Below are 21,930 nucleotides of genomic sequence, written 5' to 3'. Positions count from 1 at the left end.
TTATCTCCAGCAACCCTACAATGACACGTGATTTTTTACAACAGTAAGTAGTGAACAAGTACGAATCATTAATAACAAAATTTAATCAAAAGCGTTATGTTATGATGGAATAAACCTAACTGTCCTGCAATATTGCATCCCCTTGTGCTTAGAAGCTCTTAAATGATTATATTTATTATAGTGTATTGAAATTGCCTCTAATTAAAGGGATGTGCCAGAAAGTGTTCTCCAAAGTTGGAGAGGGGGGTGCGTGTTTTCACACTTGTGTGCGGAGTGTTTAAATATTTTTGAAAAAATTACACATAATAAGGTTTCACAACCAAAGTTTTAAGATACAATTAGCTGTTTACCACACTATATGAATAGCATTATAGTATCGTGAATATTAAGTTCAGTCTTTAAAATCCATGTTTATTTTCAGACCGCGGTAAACATAAATTTTCAATCTTAAATTTATAGTTAAATAAAATAGACAAAAGTAACTAATATATGTTGAACCATAATGAATAATATTATTCGTAATGAGTACAGAACTTTGACGATAAAACTATAAAGCAATTAACACCAAATTTAAAAATTAATGAAAAACATTGAATTTCGTTTCTCACTCACCTTCGTTTAGAGATACTTTATATTACTTGATTTCAATTAGAATACAATAGATTTCAGATTTTAATACTTTGACATTACTTTAGTGTTTCCCCCTTCCCTTGTCTTAATTATTTTATTACCGGGATGTAAGTAAGAAAAGGTACTAGCGAGAGGTTTTGTAACAAGGCTCAGACCATTCTAAATTTCGGAGTGACGCCTCCGTCCTCCAGGTACATACCTGCGCTCTATCTTCCTCGATGTTCACTCGCACAAACCAAATCCAAAACTGATCCCGAAATTCCCTTCCGATCTTCTCAGATCGGTTCGGTTGCTTCGCTATACAAATTCCAATACCTGTCGATTCATATCCGTCTGTCAGGCTGGTACCTTTCCACGGACGAGGCAAGTAATGGAATTTGTAAGGTCTGCATTCCAAACCGACGAGAACATCCTGTCTCCGTAATGTTTCGTTTCAAGTACACCTTCTAATTTTTTATCTACAAGTCAACATACCCCCCTGTCAAGAAACGTCATATCCGATGGTCGCTTGTCTGAGTGTATCATTTATTGGTTCATACATGTCAGAAATTCCTTTGAAACGATATAGTAGTACATCAAGAAACTGTCAAGCCTGGTAAGCAGAAAACGTTTACCAGAACCAATCCATAATACTTATTAGTATGCATAAATAATGCATAAACAACTAAATAACCATTAAGAACCAAAGAGCAGTAAGTTGATTAACTAAACATATGAATATGAAATTAGTATATCTGATTATAATACATAACCACTACCATTACCAGCACAATAGTTTTTTTTTGTTTTTGTGTTTGTTTGTTTTACGATGTTTTTGTCCCCTAAATTAATTATTTTAATATTACGTTATCACTGGTGTTCTTTACATCGACAATGAAAACTTAAATCATGATTCACTATACACTATAATACCCAAATAGTCAAATCCTTGAACCAAAGTTTATAATTATTTACAAATCTGAATGAAATAATATTCACTTTTGATAAGGCATAGTTTACACTGCATGCCATAATTACACTATGTAATCACTTAGAGAATATTCACTGTTTAAACACATTGTGTTCAAACCTTAAGGGTTCAATACGACATTATTTCGTATCATTGTGTATATTTTCACTTAATCACTTTGTTATCATTTTGAAAGTACCAGTTTCTTCTAAAATAATGCACGCTATGATTGCAGATCAGTATCATTTCGATTCCCCATGTTCTGAACTGTTCATGTTTGTCCATGCATAGAAATGTATCTGACTTCGTAGCACAATTGAGACGAACCTAGTTCCTGCACTTCATGTAGTCTATTGGGACTTCAATAGGGATTGAAGTGGTGAACTTGGCGTTTCCAGTTCTTCGAACTTCTTCATTTTCACACCTTGTTGCAACTTGTAATGATTGATGACATCCTGGGCAGCTGGGATGCTCTGGTGAATTGGTATTTGGAACATGTAATGCTACTAATTGGTCCTGCTGGGAAGGATTTCCAAGTTCGTGAAATACTTGCCTGCTATACTAAGGTGTTGTAAGCTGGGAATCAGATCACAGTGGAAGAATCACATGTTGTCCTAGGTGAGAAACCTCTTACACTTCTTCAACTTCCGCAACTGGGACAGAAGGTTCTTCTTGGATGCATTATCCTGTCTTAGCAGTATCAATTTGAATGTAATAGACACACATTCAATGAATGCTGTTCCTTCTTTGTCCTGTCCAAACAAAGTGTAGCCTCCGGGAACATTCTTCTTGACTTGTCTTTCATCTTTCTATTCTCCAATACGGCAAGTCCATCGTCCATCAAAATCTGGGGGGAAGGGGAGGGGTTTGCTCCGAATCCGAAAGTGGATTTAAATCTGGAGTTGTATTTTGTAGAAGGTGGAAGACAATTTGGCGGCGTTGGTCCTCGAGTTTTCCTCTGTCGATATTCGACGATGCTCTGGTTTTGTAGGTACCTGTTAGAGGTGGTCTGAGCCATTGAAAGGAAGGAGAAAGAGAAAATAAGGATAGGAATGTAGTAGAGATTGGACATACAACAGTCGACATGTACTCAGCCAAGTGTAGGGCGGCTTTAGAAGTTCACTGTCTGCCTGCTGGACAGGCTGTGTAATCCATTGGCTAAGTGCAAGTAGGTGGTGATGTGCCTTAACAGATACTGTCAAAGTGATGTGATGGGATATCGATACAAGATTGTTTAGCCAGTGCTTTGGAAGAAGAAAAAATAGGGGGTGGTGCCGTTGATGGTCTGATATGTCTATTTTGTGCTATTCTTACAGGAATTATTTGTTCTTCATTTGTGACATTTATACTGCGAGCTTGAGGGGTAGGTTTTTGTCGACTGGTTGTTTGTTGTGCAAGGGGACGACAACAAAAACAGGATTTAATTTTACGAACAAAACATGCCGTAATTAATAAAAATAAGATAGTCCCTACAATTATTAAATATATCGCTGTCGCTGTATGAGACGCAGTTTCGAAAGGCAGTGCATTATTATTATTATGATTATTATTGCAATGAAACACAAGAATTATCAATGTTTATGAATATTAATTCATTTTCTATTCTCACTCATATGTATTATGAGGAATTCGTTATATATATGGAATTACCAGAATTCCAGAAATTGTGTACTAAGGGATATCAGATACGCTCAAGTGCGCACTATACTTAAATGGCTATCTATGAAGATAAAACTTGTCTCTAGCATCATTAAACTTAAGTGAATTATTATTATTGCGAGCGTAAATTCATACATACTGTGTATAAATATAACTTGTGCACTATTTAATTTAAATTATAACAGGAGTGTATACTCTTCAATATACGTATGTATATTGTTGTAGAGAATTTACACTAAATATCTTAATGCTCGTTATTCTCGTAATGTTCTAGTTTCTATATTATATAGGTTTCTTGCATAATCGTGTTTCACTGTAATCTTCGAATGCAGATGATGTGAGTTTTGGAGAAACTGCTTACATGCGAAACTTCTGTCACTTCTGCTAGTTGCTTGTTGTTCGTTTGATGTCACTTTCAGGATGACGTCACGCTACTTCGTTCCTTGACCGCTGTAATAGGAGATGTATGTGTTTTGTTGATATCGCTCTCTTTCAAGTCGAGGAGGCAAATGTTGCAATCTTCATGAAAAGAAACCAGTTTATTCAACGAATGACAGTTTGGCGTGGTTATCACGAAATTCTATTTTTGAAGAGAACAGTTCCTGTCTATATTGATAAGATTTAACAAAATAAATGCATTTAGGTTTTAATTAAACATGGATGCTTCGATTGGACTGCTTGTTTTGTAGCGTCGCTTTTCTTCCCCTTTGACTACTCGCGACGATGAAATGAAATGATGGAATGACAACGTTCTTTCCCATTTGACTTTCTGTGGAATTATGTCCCTTTGACTTCTGTCTCTTCGGCTTCTGACTGTTCTGCAGACATTTCGTCGATGTTATCATTTTCTTCGTGTATTTTCTCCTTTTCTTCGAAGAAGGGTTTGACTCTTGTTATGGAAAATGTGTCGATTTTATCCTTTCCTCGGCCGTCCTTGTAGCTTATTCGTACTCTGTTGGCATTTTCAATTTAAAAACTGTAGTATTTTGAAGTAATTTGCGAAGTGCTTAGGTACATTTCTTTTCGGTACTGTGTATAAAATTAGCACTTTTTGTCCAGGTTGAAATTCAACATGCCGTGTGTATTGGTCTGAGTACTTTTTCTGTGTTTTAAATTTCTTCTGGAGATTTTCCTGTGATTGTTCATGTATCGCTTGCAATATGTCTAGGCGTTCTTTGTTAGAGTGCTGCAACGAATTTGGATCTATTCCTAGCAATGAATCCATCGCATTCTTTGGTTCGTAACCGTACATAAGGTAATGTGGAGAATATCTTGTTCGTGTGTGTACTTCTGAATTTATCGCAGACGTTATGGCCGAGAGATACAGATACCACTGTGCACATTTTTTCATTACATACGGTCTCAGCCTTTGCTTCAATTTCTGAATATGTCTTTCGGCGAGTCCAACTGTTTCGTGGAAATCTGTGTTTGCGAATCTGAGTCTGACGTTCAATATTTGACTCAATTGTTCCATGATTTTTGAAGTGTGCGCTGGTGCACGATCAAGAGTGATGTTGTCTGGCACACCAAATCGCAAAATCAAATGTTCCATTAATGCATTGGCGATCGTTTCGGCGTCAACTGAAGGTATAGATGTCGTTACCATGTACCTGGTCGCTTGATCAACGCAGATGAGAACGTAGCGATGTCCGTGGTTGGCTGTGGCTTGCAGTGGACCGCACGTGTCGATGTCCCACTTCCTGGCTGGGGTGGCAATCGGTTCGAACGTCTGAAGGGTGAGCTTCTTTGGTCCGAAATCCCTCTTCCACATCTGGCATTCGAGGCAACTTTTTTTTTTCATGTACACCCATCGTTCTAATCCTGGGAAGTAAAATATTTTCCTGAAATTTTCATACGTGGAAGATGGTGAAGCGTGGGCTGCATTGTATTCACTGTAATGAATCTTCTCGAAAACTTCATCTTTTAATTTGTGTGGAATGCACAAGAGAAGTTCCTCTGTCTTGTTGTATCGTGGTGGAAAACTGCTGTATGTATCGCGACCTTGCCCTGGTGACTGGACGAGACGGTGAAATCGGAACCGTTTGTTCCGCCAGCTGTTGAATCCTCGTTAAAGATAAGTCTAATTCGTGTTCATTTTTCCTTAGCATTCCTAACCCGCGTTCTGAAGCACATATTTTCTATAAGGAAATCGCACCTACAACTAAAAGTTACAAAAAAGGCCGGTGCCTCCAACCATGTTTCCCCCTTCCCTTGTCTTAATTATTTTATTACGGGATGTAAGTAAGAAAAGGTACTAGCGAGAGGTTTTGTAACAAGGCTCAGACCATTCTAAATTTCGGAGTGACGCCTCCGTCCTCCAGGTACATACCTGCGCTCTATCTTCCTCGATGTTCACTCGCACAAACCAAATCCAAAACTGATCCCGAAATTCCCTTCCGATCTTCTCAGATCGGTTCGGTTGCTTCGCTATACAAATTCCAATACCTGTCGATTCATATCCGTCTGTCAGGCTGGTACCTTTCCACGGACGAGGCAAGTAATGGAATTTGTAAGGTCTGCATTCCAAACCGACGAGAACATCCTGTCTCCGTAATGTTTCGTTTCAAGTACACCTTCTAATTTTTTACCTACAAGTCAACATTAGTGTTTCATTCTTTCTCATCAAGTTTCCAATGGATCAAGTTTAAACTTATTTACGTGTACAAATAGTGATTCAGAGAGGAGGATTTTTATTAGCTACCCCCTGAATGAATGTGACAATATTTTATTACACTGCAAGCAAGGTGCATCCGGACACATAAGCACACAGTACCAAGGTACATGTTTGACCGCACATATGCATGCGTATTTATTCAAGCAACAACATGAAATATTTTAATATATTTTATCAAAACGACGGTCGTAAGTTTCGATTTTTCTGAAAGTTCATACATGGTGATGGCTCACCTATCATTTATTTAGTTCTATGAGAAAATAGTAGCTTAAACTTTCTTCGTAAAAGAATTTACCAGCTATTTAAGTTGGAAAGTAATTGTCAGTGCTACTATAAGATTCCCACTTGTGATACGTTGTAATTTGATAGCTACATTTTAGGGACACTGGATTACTACACTTTAAAGTATAGGCTACTAAATTGCCACCATTTATTGTGTATAATTTTAAGTGGTGTAACACAACACGAAAGGTAGCTTTAAAGACCTCCGCTACTTACGTGGTTTGCTAAAAATAGAGTAACAAGATACAAAACAACGACAATTAACCGACACAAGACGGACTGTCCTGCTAGCAGTATCTTTGGTAGCTAATCAGTTGCATATTTTTAAAATGTAGATTCAAATTGGAGTGAAATACTTGCCATATTGTGATTCTCTGTAAAATTTCTCTGGTGTCTATATTCGAGCATTTATTAATCAGGTTTCAGATGGATCAAGTCAGAGCTTGTAAAGACTTCAAGTTCTGAATATTCATATCAGGAAAGTTTACTAGAAAAGGGGCCTCCTCGATGAATGTACGGATAGTACTGCACCCGGTAAGCAACGGTTTCGAAGTGCCATTACCGGATTTCTCAATTCCATACTCCACAACATCATAATTTAAAAGTATAGCACCAAAAAACATTTTGCCTCTCAGGCAATATAGGCTCTGAATGCAACATGTATAAGTATATATTTCAATTTTAACATAATGTAGTACTTCTTCGTTTGAATGATTAGTTATTATATTGTACTGAAATTGCCTTCAATTAAAGGAATGCGCGAGAAGGTTTTCTTCAAAGTTACAGAAGGGTGGTAGGGGTACGTATTTTTACACTATTGTGTAAAATGTTTGAATAATCTTGAAAAATTAACAAATCACTAGCGATTCGAATCCTAACTTCAATCAGACACAATTAGCTGTTTACCACACTATATGAATTGTATTTATAGAACCTTCAATTTTAAGTTCAATCTTTGAAATCCATGTATCTTTTCAGGCTATCGTAAGTAGAGATACTCGACATTTACAATATTAAAATTAGAATTAAATTTAATAATAAAAAACTAACTAATATATGCTAAACAGTAATGAATATTATTATGCGTAATGAGTACAGCATTATGCCTATAAAACTATAAAGCGATTAACAACAATAGTTAAATATAAATGAAAAATACTGAATAAAAAATGTGTTTTAAATTTTGGAAAAATCTTATGAAGCAACTGCTCTGGATTCCATATGAACACAAACTAAGGTGAGCACGAAAGCTGTGCTTCTATTCGAGAAAAACTAGTTGTGTTATTTTTTGGATCACACTTGGTGATGATTCTTCTCTAACTCAGCTACCTATAGAGGTAGTTTGGATTAATAGATTTCAATAAGAGTACAATAAATTTCAGATTTTATTTCCCTATAACCTTAATTTAGTGTTTCTATCTTTCTCATCAAGTTTCCAATGGACCAAGTTTAAACTTATTTACGTGTACAAATAGTGCTTCTTCTTAGTGGAGGATTTTATTAGCTGCCCCTTAATGAATGTGGAGATATTTTATTACCCTATAAACAAAGTGCCCAGTGTACCGGACACTCAAGCACATGAACATGCGCGACCGCACATGTGTATTTATTCAAGCAACTACATGGAATAATTTAATATATTCTATCAAATTGACGGTCATAAGTTCCAATCTTTTTGAAAGATTCACTACATTTAAATAATTAAAGAAGAATGAGTTTCTATTATTAAAAAACTAGAAATGACAAAGTGGAACTTTTGGGGGTAAGATTACATACATTGTGATGAGTCATCTAGTTCTATTACAAGATGGTAGCTCAAAAATTCTTCGTAAAAGAATTTACCAGCTATTTAAGTTGGATCCCATGTAATTGTCAGTGCTACTATAAGATTCCCACTTGGTGATACGTCATCTCTTGCTAGCTACCTTTTATGAACACTTTATATTACTACACTCTTAAAAAATAGGGAGCTGAATCACCAAAAATTGTGGTGTAGAATTTTAATTGGTGTACTACAACACCAAAGAGAGCAGTGAAAAAAAAGAAAAAAACAATGACAATGAACCGACTCTAGACGGAGTGTTTTGTTACCAGTATCTTTGGTAGCAAATCAATTGCATATTTTTAAAGTGTTCATTCAAATTGGAGTGAAATATTTGTCAAATTGTGATACAATGGTCGACAGTGGATTTTCATTGCATGAAAGAGACGTTCCATTAGTTTTCGAGATACTCAAATCTGAATGTATTTTTTGTCTTGCACCCTCAGATTTAGAAATAATGCCAGTTATATTATTAAAATATGGCCCTGGTTAAAATTTCACGGAAATCGCAGAGATTCATGTTGGTGGAATTGTGCCAATCTACTAATTATACCAGAATCACAAATGATACTTCGTTGGAAAGCGTATGAAACGCAGATTCCAACGCGGTACATTTGGGACCCATAACGAAAAATTTGAAGAAGAAAAACAAAACGAAAGTAGGAAAATTAATTTTTGGTGAACTTGAGGTAAGTTTGCAAGACTTAAAGTTGCTCTACGCAAACATAAACTCAGTAACATACATCCTATACGTTAATTTGGCTAACTGAAGTTGTTGTGTATGACGAATTTCAATAAAGAAACATAGGTCTCCCAGATGGAGCAGTAGTAGCGTTGTTGCCTTGTAATCAAGTGGCCGTGTTCGATATCTGGTGCAGGCTCATAGTGTTTCCGATCCCATTTAAAACTGTATATCCAGTATCAATTAGTATTACTGTGCATCAAGTGGATTTAAAAAACAATTTCAATCAATCAGTTAATAAAGAAACATATGGAAGGTATACATATCGCAATATACAACTATACATATGTAAAAGAACACAGCACAAGAGGCAATATACATATGTTACCTAGTGCATTGTCCTGCATTGGATCTTCCCCCTGTGTATGTCTTCGGTTCCATAAGGAATCCCCAGCAATAGTCTGCCATCATATTTCGCTTTAGTAACATTTCTCCATTGCTGCTATTCATTGATGAAACTGTTCAACATACTTGTCACTTACAAGGCCGAACTTTGTGGGAAAGAGGTCTAGATGGCTGTGAAGGAAATGCGGTTTCATACACATGTTACATCCTTGTTTTAGGTAACTATTCAGCAAAATGTTCACCAGTGTTTTGTGATTCTTAGCCTTTTTTTAGTCCAAGAAACCTGAGCACAAACTCTTGAATGACACCCACCATTGCAGTTCAAGAGGACTAAGCGACACATCGAAGTCCTTGTCCAACATGAGATCTCTTATCTGGGGGCCGACGAACACATCAGCCTTCACTTTGTTGGCGTTGAGATTAGGAAATTAAGGTGTCAAATACTGGAAACTGTCTCCGCTCTTGTCCATTGCAGTCACAAAGGATTACATAAAGGCAAGCTTAATATGGGTTGGAGGTGGATATGTGTCTTCAGAGTTGGCTAAAGGGATGTTTGCAACATTTTTTCACCTGCTTCCATTGTACTGTATCGTGGCAATTCTTTTCTCCGATAGCGACTGTCTCTGCCTCGACTAACAAATTCGCATAAGAGGCAGCAATGTTTCGTGTAGCCACTGTTTGTCCTGTAAGTATGCCTATGACTTTGAAATCTGCAACATTGTGTCATTTATGAATGTTGTAATGAACGTTTTCTAATATAAGTTTCATAATTTGATTTGGTACTTTAAGTACACTTTATGCACAGCAAGGCTAATCGGGACTGGATCTACGGTTTAAACTGGGATCCAAACCACTGTGCAATGTGCCTCAACTGGGTATTGAACCCGGGTCCCCTTTTTTACAAAGCGACAACGTTACTACTGCGCCATTGGGAGGCCCTTATAAGTTTCGTGATGTCATGTGTTTCTTTCATCTGTATGGCATAAGCAATTTGTACAGCTGGGAGGATGATGCCATTGTGTATCAAAATAGCCTTAATACTGTTCGTTGTATAGTCGATAATAACTCTTCACTTTTGTGCCACATGTGTCGTACCAAGAGCAGCAAACAAACCATTGACATCAAACATTCAAAAGTTTGTGCTCCAGTTTCGTGGGCAACACAAAGGCTGAGAATTAGAAAACGCTTGTGTACAATTTGCTGAATAGTTACGAAAAGCAAGAATGCAACATGTGTCTGAAACTACATTTACTGCTCAGCCATCTAGACTTCTATCCACCAAATCTCGGCGATGTAAGGGATGAGCATGGTGAACAGTTTCATCAATCAATAGCAGCAATGGAGAAATGTTACCAAAGTGGATGGAAGTCAAATATCATTGCATACTATAGCTGGCGACTCCTTAGCAAACCGAAGACACCCACAGGAGGAAGGTCAAAAGCAAGACAATGAATTAGATATGTATATTGCCTCATATGCTGTGTTCCTTTACTTATGTATAGTTCTATATTGCAATATGAATACTTTACATATGTTTCTTTATTGAAATTCGTCATACACAACAACTTCAGTTAGTCAACTTAATGTATAGGGTGTATATTACTGAGTATATGTTTGGGTAGCGCAACTGTAAGTGGAGCAAACGTACCTCAAGTTCTACAAAAAATAACCTTTCCCCCATTTTCTTATTTTCTTCTTCTTCTTCATCTACAAATTTTCTTTGATGGGTTTCAAATGTACATCGTTGTAATCGGTTCTATAAGTTTTCCAACGAGGTATCATTTGTGATTCTGGGATAATAAGTAGAGGGGCAGAAAGGCCACCAACATGAAGCTCTGCGATTTTCTTGAAATTTTTGCCTGGGTCTAAAGGTTAATACTATAACTGGCATTATTTCTATATCTGAGGGTGCATAACATAAACTAAGTTCAGATTCGTCTTCAGCAGCTCGAAAACTAAAATAAACACCTTCTTTCATGCCCCAAAAAATTTGAAATCTAATTTTGTTGACCCGTGTTATCTGTATAATTTCAAATGGATTAAGAAATTCCGAAAGTTGCGCGACTACTTTCATCTGAGACGTAAATTTAGGAGATCCAGTCGCTCTCCTATCATACAAATACTTTAGAAACAGAGCCAAAATGCAGCGAGAAACACAAAATTTAAACACTATAACGAAACGGTAAATCTGAATGTAATAAAAAAGAAAAAACGTATGGTCTAAGCTCAGAAACCATGTACTTTCACCAAATGAAAAGAGTAATGAGTTCCCTCAGATACATTTCGGCCGGATGCAGTAAACGAGGTCTTTCTTCTTCTTATGGCGCTACAGTCCACTGATGAACCTTGGCCTCCTCTGTGATTTGTCTGCATGTATCTCTACCTTTTGCCACAACTTTCCAATATCTATACTGGAGCTTCCGAACATCCTCATGCACTCCATCCACCCATCTTAATTTAGGCCTTCCTCGCTTCCTTTGTCCACCTGGGCTCCAACATCACTCTCTTTGCAGGGTCACTATCACTCATGCGGATCACATGACCTGCCCATATTAATCTTGCCGCCTTTATTACACCAATACCTGTTGGTTCTTGTTATAAGTCGTAGAGCTCCTTATTAAATCGCTTTCTCCTTTTTCCATTCTCACATACTGGTCCCAATATTCTTCGTAATATCTTTCTTTCAAAGGTCCCTACCAGCTGTTCATCTCTTCTTGAACTGGTCCAAGTTTCCGCAGCATAGGTCAATACAGGTCTTATTAGTGTCTTGTAAAGTATTAACTTCTTAGTTGTTCTGGACAATATGGTGCTCTTAAAATGTCTCTGTAGTCCATAATAGGCCCTATTCGCTGCTATAAGTCGTGCCTTTACTTCCTCCTGTGAATCATTTTCATATGTTACAACAGAACCCAGGTAGATAAGGCATCCACTCTATCAAAGGTATAATTAGCCATTCTTATGGTCGGTGATGTATTATATCCGTGTGCTTTACCTGCTGCCATGTACTTAGTCTTCCCTTCATTCACCACCAACCCCATCTTCTCTCCTTCCCTTTCTATGGCTAGAAATGCTTCTTCTGCTGCATGAAGAGATCTTCCTACTATGTCCACATCATCCGCATATGCTAGTATCTGGATTGACTTATAATATATGGTACCCCTAATTTGCACTCGAGCTTCCCGTATAACTTTCTCTAAGGCAATATTAAACAACAAACAGGACAGCACATCGCCTTGTCTTAGTCCATTTTCTATTTCAACAGGTTCTGAGAGTTGTCCTCCTACTCTTATCTTACTATTAGAGCCCTCCATAGTAATCCTCACCATTCTTATTAATCCTATTGGAATTCCAAGATCTTTCATTGCCAGATATAGTTGGGCCATGTTTATAATATCGTATGCAGATTTAAAATCAAGAAATAGATGGTGCGTTCCTATCCCAAACTCCAGAGTTTTCTCAGTATTTGCCTTAAGGTGAATATCTGGTTACTTGTAGATTTTCCTGGCCTGAACCCACATTGATATGGTCCAATGCACTTTTCTACATATGGTAGTAGTCTTTTATATATAATTCTTGCAGATACTTTATATGCAACGTTCAACAATGTAATTCCACGATAGTTTGCACACTCCATCATGTCCCCTTTCTTGTGGATAGTTACTATGATACCCGTCCTCCATTCACTTGGCATCTGTCCCTTTTTCCAGATTATGTTTATTATTTCCTTCAAATCTCTAATGACACTCTCGCCTCCATGTTTAAGCAGCTCTGCTTGCAAGTTATCTATCCCAGGTGCTTTACTATTTTTCAATATCTTGACTGTCTCCCATACTTCATCTAACTTTGGACTTTCTATGTCCTCTTCTCCTTCCTCTTCTTCATTTAAACCTTCTTCCAACATACCTGCTACATCTGCACTGCCATTCAATACTTCATTAAAATGCCTTCTCCACCTTTCTAAAATGTCATTACTGTCACTAATTATATCACCTGTTTCATTTCTACAGACTGTTGTCCTTGACTTAAAAACATCTTTTGTATTATTTACCAGCTTATACATCTGTCTTACATTCTTCTGCTCATGCAGGCTTTCCAACTGCTTCATCTCTTGCTTCATCCATTCCCTTTTTTTTCTTCCTATGGACTCTCTTCTCAATCCTTCTTTACTCTTGATATTCATCCCTAGCTATCCTTGTTGCACTTCTTTGCTGCATCCTCTTATATACATCATTCTTTTCTTTGGTTACGTTTTGACATTCCTCATCGAACCACGTTTCTTTCTTTACTGGCTTTTGTGTTTCAAGTATTTCCTTTGCTACATTACTGATCCTCAGCTTATATCTATCACACCTCTCATCTACATTTTCCACTTCTGCCGGTTTCATCCCGACGAATCCCTCTTGTAGTTTACTTCTGTACCTCTCAACCACCGTTGCATTTCTTAACTGCGTGACATTAAATTTAATCACGCTAGTCACCTCCATTTTTCGACTATTAGATATTCTTGCTCTAATCCTTCCCATAATCAAATAATGGTCGGAATCGATATTAGCCCCTCTGAAAGATCTAACATCAATGATATCTGATCTATGTCTACAATCTATCAGCATGTGGTCAATTTGATTGTAAGTTTTTCCATCCGGGGCTCTCCATGTCATTTTATGAATATCCTTGTGCTGGAACAGAGTTGTTGTTATTACTTGATTCCGAGATGCTGCAAACATTATTAGCCTCATACCGTTGTTATTTGTTACTTTATGCATACTTTGTTTACCAATTGTTGGTTGATACACGTCTCCAATGCCTATCTGGGCATTAAAGTCTCCAATTACTATTTTTATGTAATTTTTTGGGCAATCATCAAATGCTTTCTCAAACGCATCATAGAAATCTTCTTTTACTTCATCTGTGGATACTTCCGTGGGTGCATGTGCATTGATTATACTGTAATTAAAGAACTCTCCTTTAACTCTTAATGTCGATAATCTTGAACTTATAGCTTTAAATCCTATCACTAGATGTTTTAGTTGTTTATGTATTATAAACCCAGTTCCTAGCATATGCAGTATTTCATCACAGCTGTAGAAGACAGTTGCTTCTCTCTTTTCCAAAACTCCTTTTCCGATCCAACGTACTTCTTGCAATGCCACTATCGCGGGTTTATAATTATTTAGTTGATCCAGCAACATCCTCAATGCACCTGCCCTATACAAAGATAGCACATTCATGACACGTGGTTTTTTACTACAGTAAGTAGCGAAAAATTACGAAACATTAATAACAAAATGAAATCAAAATAGTTAGGTTATGATGGAATGAACCTAACTGTTCTGCAATATTGCATCCCATTGTGCTTAGAAGCCCTTACGCACATTTTTAATATTTCCCTTTAAAAAGGTTGGTTCCCTCAAGAGTGGATAAAATGCGATGTAACACCTATACCTAAAAAACAAAACCCCACAGAATGTATATACTTCGATTTTAACATGATGTAGCACTTGTTCGTTTGAATGTTTATAGTTATTATATTGTATTGACATTGCCTCTAATTAAAGGGATGCACCAGAAAGTGTTCTCCAAAGTTGGAGAGGGAGGGTGGGGTACGTATTTTTATACTATTGTGTGCGATGTGTTTAAATAATTTTGAAAAAAATTACAAATTACTAAGCTTACACAACCAACGTTTTAAGATACAATTAGCTGTTTACCACACTATATAAAAAGCCTTATAGTATCGTGAATATTAAGTTCAATCTTCAAAATCTAATGTTTATTTTCAGAACGGGGTAAGCAGAAATTTTCAATCTTCAAATTATAGTTAATATAATAGACAAAGCAACTAATATATGTTGAACCGTAATGGATATTATTATGCGTAGTGAGTACAGCATTATGTCGATAAAACTATAAAGCGATTAAAAACAAAAGTTAAAAATGAATGAAAAACATTGAATTTCCTTTCTCCCTCACCTTCCTTTAGAGATACTTTGAATTACTTGATTTCAAATAGAATACAATAGATTTCAGATTTTAATACTTTGACATTATTTAGTGTTTCTTTCTTTCTCATCAAGTTTCCAATGGATCAAGTTTAAACTTATTAACGTGTACAAATAGTGATTCAGAGAGGAGGATTTCTATAAGCTGCCCCCTTGAATGAATGTGACGATATTTTTTTACCCTGCAAGCAAGGTGCATACCGGACACATAAGCACACAGTACCAAGGAACACGTGCGACCGCACATATGAGTATTTATTCAAGCAACTACATTAAATTTTTTAATATATTTTATCAAAATGACGGTCATAACTAAGTTTCGATTTTTCTGAACGTTCATACATGGTGATGGCTCACCTATCATTTATTTAGTTCTATTAGAAGATAGTAGCTTAAACTTTCTTCGTAAAAGAATTTTCTATCTATTTAAGTTGGAAATTAATTGTCAGTGCTACTATAAGATTCTCACTTGTGATACGTCATCTCTTGCTAGCTACATTTTGGGTAGAGTACTCACAAGAAAAGCTTGCCATAAAAATCTGCGCGGACTTTCGCCAACATTCGGGTCAACTCGGTAGCTCCGCCCTTCGTCCGAACGAAGGTTGACGCGTAGACGGATGTTTGCAAGGCGACAGCCGATCTAGGGGTCTCGACCGACTGAATGTTAACACACAAATTGAAAACTGTAAGAGGCGTAGCGAATTTAGTACTTTATTACAATTATGAATAATAGTAATAATTTTAATAATAATACCTACATAATGTGTTCCTAGTCTGCATCTTCTTGAAGTGGATGAATCCAACTCATCTCATCTTCACTGCCATCATAATCCCTGGTGCTATCATTACCGCTATCAGTGTCGCTGTCGGCTCCCAGGTTGATGACAATCCGTTCGGATGTTTCATCCAATATGTGGTCACTCTCAATGTACTTGTTTTCAATGCTGTTTACGGGGTGCTCCTTCCACGTAGTACACCCAATAGTCAACCTCACTTCCACATAGTACACCCTGGATTGCAGACTAACGAGGCTCTGGCGACTGGCCCCATAGCCAGTATCATTTTGTTTGTGTTATCCTGTGTTTTGTCCTTATTTGTACTGAGTGCTCCTTTACAGCCTCAGCTTTTAACGAAAGTCAGAAGATTTTAATATTTTATGCTTTTAGTTATGCAACGTTAGAGTTGTTATGTGTAACGACGTTAAGGGGCTGGACCCCGTATAATGTGGCGGATGCAAAATAGCCTTAGTGCTGACGCACCCAAAATTTTAAATTCAAATCAAATCAAAATCAAATCAATGCTGTTTACATGGCTACAGCGAGCTGCCCAATCCTCTGCTCCAATTTACTCTATCTTTTCCATGAGCAACGTTCTTGCATCATCGAGGTTGAAAGTGACATTCTTTTGAGCTACTTTTACTTGAATTTCTTTTACATTTCGAGGAGCTGTTTCATTTCTCATGAATTTGTAGACGTTATAAATAACTTCCCTTGATTGACTATGTAATGTTTTGGCACTTCCTAATTTAGACTTACGTGGGGCCACTGTTACGCTCTACAGCACATACACAGTCACGTAGAGCTGTTATTTAAATATTTAAGCACAGAACGCCACGAGCCGCCACAATTCCACAATAACACTATACGACGTACGCTTTTAGAAGGAACATGAGTTCGGCCAATACCCGGCCAGTGCTACTGCGCCGTTGCCAAACTAAGCTAGCGCAAGGAAAGGACAGAAGATTCGCGATGTATCCATTACTTTGATAATGCATGTACAGTATATATGAATACAGTGAAATAATATACAGTAAACCCTCGTTAACACGAATCCCAAGGGACCGAAAAATCAAGAGTTCGTGTTAAAAAAAATCGTGCTAACCGGCGACTCAAATTTTATTGTTGCAATACAGTTCTTTCTACACATTAACCATTTACAATACGTATTTTGTATGTCACCATAGAAAACACTACTACATTAATTATTTTTTAAAAAAAGTACTCGCAGATCATTTTCTGGTGAAAAACAGTTCAGTATGTGTTGTGATGACACAGATTCCCAGGATGCGGTGATAGCTTTTATTGTATCAAGCACACTCCTACTTGGGGTTTCAGTCTTCTACGTTTTAAAGAATAGAAAAACACATCGGAACACACAACTGAATTTGTTGGTTAAATACGTATAAGGTCATTGTTGACGCGGTGATGGCGATTGTCGAGCAATTGCACCCAAGTTTTAATATTTATGTTACTCGTACTGGCTATGTTTTATAGAATAGAAAAACACCTTTGAAGACATTGTGATCTTAATCTGTTGGTTACAATACTGTATAAGTTGATCAGGGTGGCTACAAACAAGCAGAAATGAAATTCCCTGACTTTTCCAGGTTTTCCAGGACAAAATTTACATTTTTCCCTGACAATTACAAACTAAACTAAATCGATGTTTTTGCAAATGGAAATAATAAACTCACACAGATCCATGTATGGTTTTGTTAAGTACTAATATTATCTTCTATGAAATTGACTTAATTTCTCTATTCTCTATGATTTAAATTCAAACTGTAAAATAGTGAATTTGGAAAATTATTACAATTCACAAGCTAGGGAAGGATTACGGAATTTTGTCATACGCAGTAAGTTTAAAATAAAATACTTGATTATTTTTAAAGTTACGACTAAATGAGATAAGAGTGAAGAGTGAATGATTAAGAAATACAATTTGTAATTTATCAGTATCTTTATACATTCTCGGTATTATATGTTGATATTTCCACTGAGGTTTGGAACCCTCTGCTTGCAAAAAACTTGAGTGCGGACTCATTTCTCAATGCATAAAGCTACTTCTCTCTTCTCTGTAAAGCAAACAACTTAACTCTATCATATAAGTGAAACAATTGAATCGAACAAAATAAAGTGTCATATTTCCTTACATTATCAATGGGATTTCTGCTTCAGTACAGTATATCCAAGTGAAGTACTGTGAAACTGACAACATGCAGTTATACCATTAATGCTGACGAAAAGGATACGTAGATATTAGAAATTAAACGCAAGGAATTTATAGAATTGCATTGTATAGGTACCTGATTTAGCTAACCACACATTAAAACAGGAACACTCTAATAATAAAAGCTTCTGAAAGTTCATATACGAGGGACATCCTGAAAAAAGCTCCAATGGTTCCTATACGCAGCAATAGTGGTCGGAGAGCGACACACACACGTGCAGGCAGGAAGGAGTGCCATGTAGCTGTAATCTGGTACAGTTGCAATGCAGCCGTTTTAGGACAGTTCTAGGTTAAAGACTGTAGCATTCATACAGTCTCCCACCGACTGTTATGTAGCCTACCTCAGAATTTGGCACAGAGCCACCAGCAAGCGTGTGAGAGATGTGCAGACCGGACGTTGTGAGTGATAGTATGGTCAGACGATGGCGCAGACAATTCACGGAAGGCTAATCGAATGTGCACAACCCCATACAGCTGAGTACACACGGGAGCTTTGAATCACTTCAGGTGAGAGATCTTGGTACACTCCCTGTACAGCCTTGGCCTTGAATGTACCGACTATCATCTCTTTGCTTAACTGAAGAGGTTTCTGGCAGGGCAAGAATTTGACAGCTACACTGCAGTAGAGATAGTTCCAGTCTTTGCTGTCAGACACATATACCATGGGCATACAAAATTTAGTGCCATGGTACGACAAATGTCAGAACAACGGTGGTGATTTTGCCGAAAATTAGGTTAGGACTCGCTGTTACTAATGCAATAAATTACAACTGATATATTCTTGTTTTATTTATGCCTAATCGGTAGGGACCTTGATATTTTGTTATTTTTTTTATTGGAGCATTTTCTTATTTTTTTATTTTTTACTATACGGTGTTACTTTTCCGAAAATTCACATTTTCATTTTAGCGCATTTTCTGGCAAATATCTGAAATTATACCTTCATGGTGTTTTTAAACTACTGTTTCAAATTGTAAGTCACATTACATATGCCTCTTTATGAGAGTTTGATATCTTGAAAGTTATTTTGGGAAAGTTATTTTCCATATCCCTTTTTTAATTTTAAGGTAAGGATTTTAGGTAATGGAATTTTCCCGGTATATACTGAAGGGTGCATAATGACCATAAGTGGCGACGCACCCAAAAAAAATTAAACTCAATCAATCTCACGTGACAGATACCAATATATTATGGCACCAAAAATTGGCATTATCTTTTTTTGACTTGTTAGTGTCACGTTTCCCAAAATTCGCGTTTCTTTTAGAACATTTATCTGCCAAATATACCGAAACGTAATACTCCATTGTGATTTTAAACTAATATTTTAAATTGTAGGTCACATGGTCTACGTATTTTCGTGACAGTTTGATATGTTGGAACACATTTTTGAGGAAGTAAAAGAAAAGTGCTCCCTTACACTTTTCCATGAAGGTGTATAGTAGCGGTGTGGAGTTAGGGTCCCACACTTTCTTGATCACGGCTGAAGGTAGGGGTGATGTGATCAGCACCACGCTCCTGGCAACCTTTATCCCTCAAAGTTTCCTCAAGGTACCAGCTTCATATGATGCTAGATGGGTGCCGGAGCAGTTTGAATAGGTGGAAAACATCCCGGTTCTCCCCCGCAGGGGATCGACCCCGGGTCTCTCGCATAGTAGTCAGATGCCCTAACGACTGAGCTCCATTATTACTCGCTCGACAAATGCCGATGGTGCACACTTAGCTTGGTAATTCAAAACATATCTCGTGCGACAAATACGAAGATGTGGCTCCCGTGTGACGGTAGATACGCACTCGATCTCCTGTTAGAACCCTGCCACTTTGCTCTGTGATGCAAATGGTTTTGATAGAAGTTGAAAAAATCGTGGGAAATACATGATTTAATGTGGCTGTCAGAATTATTCCATGTACGTATAACTCCATAGTTTACTCTTGAGTAAAATGTTGGAAAACTTGCATCTTCTATGTACACAAACATGGCCTAGAAAAGACAAGAATGTTGGATTTTATGGAATTTTTCGATGTTTTAGGACATTTCTGTTAAAAAATCGCTAAAAACGCCAACAATTCGCATTTTATGCTAAATTCGCATTATTTCGATATTTAGAAAGGGCGAAAAATGTGTCCAGATATCACTGCACATTCCTAAACACAACTTCGCAGTAATTACAATTTTTCACGGTTTTGGTGTTTGCAAAAAATTAATGTCCCGACTAATTGGAAATTACTTTCTGGCCACCCCTCGTATAAATCAGTAGATGGAAAGTGAAAATTTAGCAGGGCTGACAGAGAAAAGTCAATTCTTCAAGAAAGTGATTTGCTTTTATGATTGAATGATTCGAGTAAATATGATATTAAAATATTTACGTATTTATTATTAGTATTTTATTTCATAATATTGGACACTAACCTTACTCAGTGACAGATTAATGACCATCTCTCATGAGTTTAAACAGACAGGACAGAGAGTGGCGTTAATTTCATTGCAATACTAGTGTTGCAGTAAATTTGAGGTTGGGAGCATGCACTTGTCAATTTTTATAACGTTCACCAGTGCAGTTTTATGTTTCACTTTTTCGTGATAGTATTCAATATATATCCCATTTGGTTGGATTCTTCGTGATATCTAAGAATAGTGCAATATCATTGTAAACGTATGTTAACTTGTGCGAAACCAGTAATACGTCAGGATGATGAAAGAAAACCTTCCTGAGCACTGCTACATTAAATAAGGTGAAGTGAGCCAGAAGAATAATAAAATTCCAGCAGCATATTTGCAGTCTAAAGCTCTTCTTGTTTATGCATTTGATTTTTGTTGGATGTTGCAGTCCATGCAATTGCTGTCGCATGTTGTAGTGAGATACTTTGTCGGGTGGCGATATTTGACAAAAATCGTATGTATCAATGGAACCTATTTGCTTCCATGTTACTTCAGTTTGCCCAACAAAATGCCTTACTACGACATCCGACAACTATCGGACGCCGCCACCTGCTCTTATCCCCTCCATCTGTTGACAAGTCCCCTTACTACTCCCATACGGACAAGAAAAAATGATAATTCAATGCATTTTCCACGTAATATTTAGAGGCTTAACCTTTACTCCCCCGATGATACCATATGGTATCATCAGAGTAAGGTCGTACTCGCCCAATGATACCATATGGTATCATGGTGCTGATTACGAAATGAATGTGCATTTTGGACCTTCATACTCTTATGTTTGGGTGGAAACTCTGACACAGGTCTGCAGCAGGCCTGGGAAATTCATATTGATGACCAACCTCCCCCCTCTCCGCCACATATCCATGCCACGTTTCCGAACAGAGTTTCACATTTTGGCTCATTATTCAACTTTTATGGTACCCAGAAACATAAAACATGTTTCAATCTCTTTGGAAACGTCCATCCTTTGAAGAGAATACTAAGGTTTGTGCCTTCTCACCAAAATATAGGGAGAAGAGGGGACAAACTCCAGATTTTTATGGTTTTTTTCATTGAAATTCGGTGGTCACGCCCCCAAACACCCCTTCCTCGGTTCGGCGTTCTGAATTGTACACGGTTGCATGCTCTGATTTTCTAGCTGAAAAACAAAACTTATCCGAAGTAGATTGCTCCCATAGTGCCCGAGTTATAACAATTTACCTCCAAAAATGCAAATTACCTATTTTTCGTAAAAAAAAACCAACACATTTTGGTTATAACACCATTAAGCCTTGTTTCCATGATTATGAAAAACTAAATATGCTGACCAAGGCAGTAATTTATTTTATTAAAAACATAAACTAAACGTAACGTTTCAACCTTCTAGCAAGGTCTTCTTC

General features: G+C 37.1%; 1 protein-coding gene and 1 pseudogene across 1 annotated transcript; both read right to left on the bottom strand.

The window, feature by feature from the left end:
- Positions 1 to 1,906: 1,906 nt before the first annotated feature.
- Positions 1,907 to 2,597, bottom strand: LOC145991861 (chloride intracellular channel Clic pseudogene; annotated as a pseudogene).
- Positions 2,598 to 13,266: 10,669 nt separating this feature from the next.
- LOC145991860 (protein CFDP2-like) lies at positions 13,267 to 14,292 on the bottom strand. Its single transcript, XM_083127901.1, has one exon. It carries the CDS (start codon positions 14,290 to 14,292, stop codon positions 13,267 to 13,269), a length of 1,026 nt encoding a protein of 341 aa, XP_082984027.1.
- Between the last annotated feature and the right edge of the window lie 7,638 nt (positions 14,293 to 21,930).

Source organism: Lepisma saccharinum, chromosome 8, assembly GCF_977018435.1.
Source record: "Lepisma saccharinum chromosome 8, izLepSacc3.1, whole genome shotgun sequence".
NCBI lineage: Eukaryota > Metazoa > Arthropoda > Insecta > Zygentoma > Lepismatidae > Lepisma > Lepisma saccharinum.
Note: the sequence above shows the minus strand (reverse complement) of the source record. Positions and strands in the feature narration are given on the sequence as shown.

Bases quoted from the DNA above. Each gene is read 5' to 3' on its own strand.
- LOC145991860 (XM_083127901.1), bottom strand. From the start codon at position 14,292: ATGTTGCTGGATCAACTAAATAATTATAAACCCGCGATAGTGGCATTG.